Genomic DNA, 7,916 nt, shown 5'->3' on the forward strand with positions numbered 1-7,916 from the left:
CCATGAATAGCTTTCTATGTTAACATCACTTTATTAAAATTGATATGTGCCTGTAGGGGAAGCCAATGTAATTGATAATGTACAGGGGAAATATGCTGGCGAACAGAGAGTGAGTCAGTACTCAGCACACAGTGCAAGTCAGTACCGGGTGGCTGAATACTGAATATATTGCAGTTTCTTAATGGATTTATCAGGAAAACCAGAGTATTGCAATAATAAAGTGCATTGCAATAATCAAGCCTGAATACCAATATGAATATTAACAATACCTATTAACATGTATGGACAAATAGGACTTAACAGTCAAAATAAGCTCAGAGAGTCAGCCTTTGGGGGGCGATAGATACAGTAACTATAACAAGTACAGGTGAGACAACATTAATATTAACCACTAAACAGGAAAACATTTCAGGAATAGTAGTTTCTGGAACAGACATATAATCAGATCGCAAGTTCTTAAAATAGCAAGATCACCACCTTTGCCGGTGAGTTGAGGTCTGTCAGTGTATGGACCAATTAAGATTGTAACAGTCATTTGGATAATGCCATGTCTCACAAAGGCAGAGAAAGTCGTTTCATATCCACAATATCATAAAGCAATGCCGTTTTCTTGTTTAGCCTACTGAACGCACATTCAATGGAGCATAAATTAGATGTGCAGATAGCAAGAGAACGAGGTCGGCCACCACGACGCCGGGGTCATCGGCCCTCGGGAGCGGGGGGTGGGGGGGTGCTGACTGTCAAGGTTTCTCCAGACTCCACCATCTCACACACCCAATGCTCACTCTCACCCGAATACTGCACCTCTTCCCAGTCAGCCCTGCAAAAAAGCACAAATCTTGCACTTGTATAGTCATTGTCTGGTCTCATTTATGGACAACTGACCCGCTCTACATGCCCTAAGATCCTCCAAGCGATCTCCTTGTGACCTGATAACAATAAAAATGTAGTTTATGATTATGAATAATTCAATATTTAACAGAAATAGAAAACATGTTGAAAACATTCTTCTATTTTACTATGTAGTTATTATGTTGTCATACAAAACTCTGGGAGCATTATTTTATGGTTAAAAAAGGATTTTAAAAAAATGATTTCTCCAAATTCAAACTCTGAAAATGTTGGATATTTGAACATAGTTCAGTGCATTTGCTTTATTTCACAAATATAAAAATGAGAAAGGGTTATAACCAGTGACAAACAATCACACCAGTGATGGTCATTATTACCTCAATTACTTATTTGCCTCTGATCAGGATATTATTATTACATTTAACCTTTTTGAAAACCATTAAGCAAATGGTTAGATGCATTTTTTTCATCAAGCAGTTTTTCTCTGCTGTCAGAATCACTGGTCTAGTGCGAGTCTCCAAGTTCCTCATTTTTTTCCTAACTTTTGTTAGATTTGAGGCCCATGCAAATGATCGCAACTCTATTCCATTGGTTTGTAGTATTTCACTATAAGGATTTCTCTTGGAGGGGGGATTAGTGGTTTTATATAAATCTGTGAAGCAAAATGGAGACAACATTTTTGAGACACAAAGAAATTTTCACAACGTTTATTGGATACTCACAGACCATAACTATGAAAATATTAAACCTCACAAGCAGAAAGGTCAAGCTTAACAGAACATTAATATGCGCCAGGAGAATTTCAGTTTTGACCAATGAGAGGAGAGAAAGCCAAGTGATGTGTAGACAACAGAATGAGCGTGGATTATTGTGTCATCTGTGCCTCGATGGCTTGAGCCGTCCACTCGGGGGCAGCCAGACTGATCTTCTCCAGGAGGTTGTTCACCTGGAAGCACAGCGACTGGATCTGCTTGTCCCAGGTGGGCAACGGCTCTCGCGCTGATGGAAATAAGAGATGTCATGTGTGTAAGCCTCTTAAATTTTATTCATGGCTATACAGTCTTCATCCAACATATTCAGTCAAATATCAAACATACTTTCAAAATGGACAATGCCATCTATCTGGTCGATGAATCCGTTCATGCGGCCCTCGGTAATCATTTGTGACGCTATCTTTTCTGCCTGTGAAAAGACAAAGATATTTATAACAGCATGAAACACATAGAATATTATTAAAACTTTGAGTTGCTCATCCTTTCCTCTCTATATACATACAGGGCCTAAAACTAACTTTTTGCCACACCTGCCAATGGCCAGTGACTAAAAATTTAGTTTAGACAGTAGTTTTCAAGTAAATGTAAAATAACACTGCATAGTCATTGTTAAAGATGCAATTCAGTCAAAAGCAGTGAGTGATTTTCTCTTTTATGTTTGATTAACATTAAAGCACAGACAGAAGCAGGAATATTAGGCTGCTGTCACTTTAAGAGCGAACGCACCGATCTAATATACTGATACACATGCGTTTACTTTCTTAGCTGTTTACGTTCACTTAAGACGTAACAGACCATGTTTACTAGGATACTCGCTGTTTTTTGACATAATTTTTGTGTCAATTTGTCTGCTCAAGAGAAAGAAGACGTGAAAGAGAGCTTAAAGCAACACTATGGAACTTTTCAACCTTCGTAATATATTTTCAAGACCCTTGTGATGGTACATCGACTGGTTCGATGCCATGAACCGGGCCCGAGTACGATTGTCCCCCCTCCCCACTCCCCCTCTTGCCTGCACTCACATGGGGTTTCAGCATTCGTGCCGGAGCACGCTTACGTCATTATGGTGCGACGGTTTCAGGATAAACAAGAAGAGCGGCGCTCTCTGAACACAATGGAGTCCATCGCTCTGTTTTCTTTGTGGATAATTTTGTGTCGTTTGGTCCACGGTGGTCCACAGCCCTCTCAAAAGCCTGTTGATAAACAGATGTGTCGCCTTAGTGGCGCGAAAATTTTCACGTAATCGTGCTGCTCGTAATCGCTCGTTTCACGTAATCGTGCTGCTAAACCATGACGACGCGCGTCCTGTTCCGTGCTCCAGCACGGTTAGCGCTCACACTGCATGCGAACCGCGCCCGAGTCCAACTGAACCGTGCTCTGGCCCACCTCTTCCAAGCGGGCCAGGGCCGGCTAATCGAGCCGCGCCCGGGCACGGTTCGGAGCACTCACACTAGTCAAACGAACCGCGCTTTGGTGTTCAAACGCACTCGGGCACGGTTAAAACTGGCTAGTGTGAGTACACCCTTACAATAGGTTAAATGACACGTCTGCCATAGCCTGACGTGGTCTGTATCGCTTTTACTAGCACTATGTAACTTCGGGTTTCGGGTAGTAACCCGAGCACAAAAAGAACTACAAAACTCGACTGCTTTACGGCATACGTCACTTCCCCCACCACTTCCTCAAATTGTCTATGGCCATTGCAGACATCCCAAGTCTATAGCGTCTCCCTGATGCCCGCGAATTAGTTCAAATCTGCCGGAATCTAGAGCGCGCATGCGAGACAGAACATACTGCGCGCATAACATACATAGCGCGAGGACGGCAGAGAGGGAGAGAGCGAGAGACCTTGCGAGTGTGCCTCACGAAAGCTAGTCAACCCCCCCCTTAAAACAATCCAGTCACCAAGATATACCTCCCTGAAATGACTTCTTGCAGGTTGGGATGTCTGCCATTGTTGATTCCAAAGCCGGTGCTGGATAAACAGCGAGCGTGCGCGTGCGACAGTATATGCGGAAGGCTAAATTATTTACGACAGCGGTAATGGACAATTCCGCTTCCAACCTGTAGGGCGACCGCAGAGGAAAAGTTCCTTGGTGTTGCTTTAAGGCGCTGCTTTCGTGTAAAATGAGCTTCTTTTCGCGTCTTCTTGTCAAGGCTTAAACTTTCCTGACGATAAAGCGCTGGCCCGTCAAGCGTCCCGAGCGTCGTTCACGTTTGTTTACATTCATGCATTGTAAGAATTCATAAAAACCGGCCAACTGGCGAGTGACACCGCTTCATATACTCGCCAACACCAATTTTGACTTACATTTGGTGCTTGGCAAGTGTTAATTTTAGGCCAAGTATATACCGAAATATATATGTTGATGAACATACTTCTATATTAGAAGTTTCCTAGCAAAGTCAGTCAACACAGCTGTACCTTTGCAGGAGGAATCTCCAGAAGTGCTCCTAACTCTTCAAATGTGATATTATTGTACAGCTTGCTAGCAGACAGCAGGTTGTGCTCAATGACTGCTCGGTCTAGGATGCTTGAACCTGAAAGCATTAGACAAGTATTAGTCATCGCCTTTGCCTAGAAAAGAACACCAATGAATTGCAGTACTAAAGTAATATAATCATTCAGATTCCCGATCATAAGCGATACCATCGGCTGTGGTGGCTTTCTGATGTGGCATCAGCATGGCAGCGAACTCTTGCAGCTGGTTTCCCCGAATGATTCGATCCAGGTACATTTTTTCCAGGATGCCGTAGGCGGAAAGTTGCTGACAGCGCTCGTCCTTGAAGAGAGTAGCCAACATACGAGAGCGCTGCTGACCTTATGGACACATTAATAACTGATTAGATAATGCGAGCTAAAATGGCTAGTCGCAGCTCCATTAGCTTAGCATTGGTGGTGTAGCACATTAACAGTACCTGCAGAGGCCAGTATAGTGCAATGAAGCGCGTGCTTCAGGGCCTCCAGGCGCTCAGTCTCATGGACGATGGATTTATAAGAAAGCTCGTTGTAGCGCTGAGCTGCCTCAATGAACTTCCTCCGATAATCCAGAACTCTGGCATAGCATACCTGCAAAATATGATGGAACATTTTACAGTTTCACAATAATCATAAAGCAGCCAAATATTACAGAATCACACACTGGCAAGTTAGTAATTAACAGAACTTCGTATTTGCGGCAATGTAATAAAAATTGTCTCGATTTTTTTTTTTTACATCAATCAAGCAACCATTGTTGCCAAATAGATTACAGTCGCATGATTACAGGTTTAGATTTAGTTCCCTAATCTGAAAACAAATTTCTCCTAAGGGAGACAATAAATGCTACCTTGACATTAAGTAAAGTACCTATATAAGTTTGGGCATAATAATGAATTTATATTTGAATTTACTAAAATGTTTTCATAAATATGTAAATTAGGATCTATTTCATATACATTTTATATATTTTAAGTATATTTCAATTGTATTATTATAAATATATAAATTGGTTGAATTAAAAATTAAATACAAAATATTGAATATATACTTTTATTTATATACAATACATTTATATTACATTTAAAACGTTCTAATGTATATATTACCATTAATAAATAAAATTGTGTACTTATATTTATTTAATTTTTTACCAACATTATAAATATATATTTGTTGAATTAAACAATATAAATACATTATATTTAATATATAAACATTTTGTTTATATACATCACATTTATATTATATTTAAAAATGTTTTCATTAGTGCATAAATTATTATTTATATTAATTATTTGTGTACTGTAAATTATGAACCATATATTTTTTATACATTCCAAATATTTTTATTGTATTATTATAAATATATATTTGTTGTACAATTTAAATAAATTATATTGAATATACATTTTATTATATACATTTATAATATATACATATTACGTTTATACATCTAAAAACGTTTTCATTAATTTATAAATTATTATTCAGATATTTGTATATTCAGAAAAATGTATATATATATATATATATATATACATACATATTTGCTGTAAAAAAAGGTATGTTTTTTTTTATATTTAAAAAATATAAATGTATTTTAAAAATATGTCTTTAAGTTTATTAGTGAGCTTTAGGGGGAAATAAAAGTCCAATTAGCATATTATAAAAGGACAAAATATTGTTCGAATGATGGCGCACCTTGTAGTGAATCTGCAGCTGTTCATTGGTGGATTCGTTCTGAAGTAAAGATGCTCGGTTGATGTAGGCCTCGGCCTGAACTGGGTCGTCGTCCTCTAAATACAGGCGAGCGATTTTCAGGTAAGTGTCCAACTTGTAGTCCACATTGTACTGTCTATAGAATCAGAAAAACAGATAATAAGAACATAAACACACCATTAGCATTTTGGGTGACTTGCAAATGAAATGAAGGAGCTTGAGTTTGTTCCAAGAGAAAAGTGAGCATACTTTTGACCCGTCTCCAGCGGGATTCCCACGAGAACCTGAGCGGCGTTCCTCCAGTCCTCCTCTTTCTCATAGATTGTGGCTAGATGCTGTCTGATGGAGGCCACCTGCAAGAGCACGGGATTTACTCAGACACGATACAGGTGACAGCACTGAGGTGAGAGTATCTTTCAGGACACATACCTGTTCTTCAAATGAGATGACTCTGGGCTGAATCTTCTCCAGAGTGAAGTGACACACAGCCTTCGCCGTGCCTTCCTGCAGGTTTGGGAGGTGTGAGCAGAAGTCTGTCAACAGCTGTCTGGATATGACCAGGCTGACGTTCTCATTGACCACTGTGCAAGTGTGCGAAATAGAGGCACTCATCGGTTTAAACAATGTAAACAGAGCAATTCCGTACAAAACGATTTAGGCGGGATCTATTCGAATGATATTATCAGACTAGTGTACTTGAACACTAGTGTACTTACTCGCTTCCACAAATGCTTTTAGTGACTCAAGTTGTTCTGCATCAGTAAACTGAAGAGCCTTTTCTAATATTTGACGGTATCTGTCAGAAGAAACACATTCATCAGTCTAAGAAAATAACTTGAATTTTTGCAAAAGAACACAACCATATTTTTACTTATAAAATTTTAAGTTGGATAACAAAATAAAATAATTGATTGCCGATTTGTTACTTGCTATTTCGCTAGTCAGAGGAAGGTGTGTTGGGGGCGGGGCATGTCATTCTAGAATATTTGATTGGATATAAATATAGATACGCCCCCAAATGCAAGATTAGTCATCAATATTTTTAGTCACTTATTACCAGAAAATAATACCTTAAAATTTAGCGTTTGTTTGATGAAATAACAATTTGTCAAACTTTAGGTGCACACAAGGATATAAATGACCTCAAACCTAAAAGACGTTGATTAAAAGCCTCTAATTTTGATTTCATGAGATCTTTAATTTAGTAAAGTGCTTTTCAAGTTAACTTATTGCCATTACTCCAGCGGCCAGCACTTGCACAATGTATCATTAAATACATTATCATACGACTATTTATAAATTATTCTAATAGCGACTAACCATTAACAACTTATAACGTATTTCGATCGATATCAACCAAATGTAGGGATGTTGACAGGTATCATCTGTACTGCATATCCTCACGCTAGCTAATGCTAGCCTGCAGTCATCGCATCTGCAGCATCACATCGTTCATAAGAGATTAACCTGCACAATAATACATTCATGCAATAGACATATAGTAAGAACCAATACTGGTAAATGACTTGAGAATACATACTTCCCAGCTAGATCTTTGTGAGACCCACTAGAGTTCATCAGCTGCGCGAGCTCCTGCCTCACGCCGGACGCCATTTTCCTCGTCAGTCTCTCAAACCACAACACTTGCGGCGGACCACCAGAGGGCGCCACTCAATCCCGGCCTGAGGGAAACTGCACATCACACACTGACCACCAGAGGGCGCCACTCAACCCCGGCCTGAGGGAAACTGCACATCACACACTGACCACCAGAGGGCGCCACTCAATCCCGGCCTGTGGGAAACTGCACATCACACACTGACCACCAGAGGGCGCCACTCAATCCCGGCCTGAGGGAAACTGCACATCACACACTGACCACCAGAGGGCGCCACTCAATCCCGGCCTGAGGGAAACGGCACATCACACACTGTCCACCAGAGGGCGCCACTCAATCCCGGCCTGTGGGAAACTGCACATCACACACTGACCACCAGAGGGCATCAGGGTCTGTTTACTTTTCACTTTTTGATATATAAATAAAATAAAATATATAAATAAGTTTTTCTTTCAACCTCTACCTTTACCAG

General features: G+C 39.9%; 1 protein-coding gene across 1 annotated transcript; it reads right to left on the bottom strand.

Moving 5' to 3' along the window:
* Window positions 1-1,543: 1,543 nt before the first annotated feature.
* On the bottom strand, window positions 1,544-7,501 carry cops4 (COP9 constitutive photomorphogenic homolog subunit 4 (Arabidopsis)). The gene is made up of 10 exons (XM_056238992.1): window positions 7,367-7,501; window positions 6,543-6,622; window positions 6,256-6,407; window positions 6,076-6,179; window positions 5,809-5,962; window positions 4,545-4,695; window positions 4,276-4,446; window positions 4,051-4,166; window positions 1,950-2,034; window positions 1,544-1,851 (listed from the first exon to the last, which is right to left on the bottom strand). Exons 1-10 carry the CDS (start codon window positions 7,438-7,440, stop codon window positions 1,718-1,720), a joined length of 1,221 nt encoding a protein of 406 aa, XP_056094967.1. The 5' UTR covers window positions 7,441-7,501; the 3' UTR covers window positions 1,544-1,717.
* Between the last annotated feature and the right edge of the window lie 415 nt (window positions 7,502-7,916).

This window comes from Rhinichthys klamathensis, unplaced genomic scaffold (genome assembly GCF_029890125.1).
Source record: "Rhinichthys klamathensis goyatoka isolate OS25496 unplaced genomic scaffold, OSU_Roscu_1.1 h1tg000549l_1, whole genome shotgun sequence".
NCBI classification, from domain to species: Eukaryota; Metazoa; Chordata; class Actinopteri; order Cypriniformes; family Leuciscidae; genus Rhinichthys; species Rhinichthys klamathensis.

Excerpts from the sequence above, each read along its gene's own strand:
- cops4 (XM_056238992.1), bottom strand. The coding sequence starts at position 7,440 with ATGGCGTCCGGCGTGAGGCAGGAGCTCGCGCAGCTGATGAACTCTAGT. Across the intron at positions 6,623-7,366 it reads CACAAAGATCTAGCTGGGAA|ATACCGTCAAATATTAGAAA; the intron begins GTATGTATTCTC and ends TTCTTCTGACAG. Across the intron at positions 5,963-6,075 it reads CCGCTGGAGACGGGTCAAAA|ACAGTACAATGTGGACTACA; the intron begins GTATGCTCACTT and ends CTGATTCTATAG.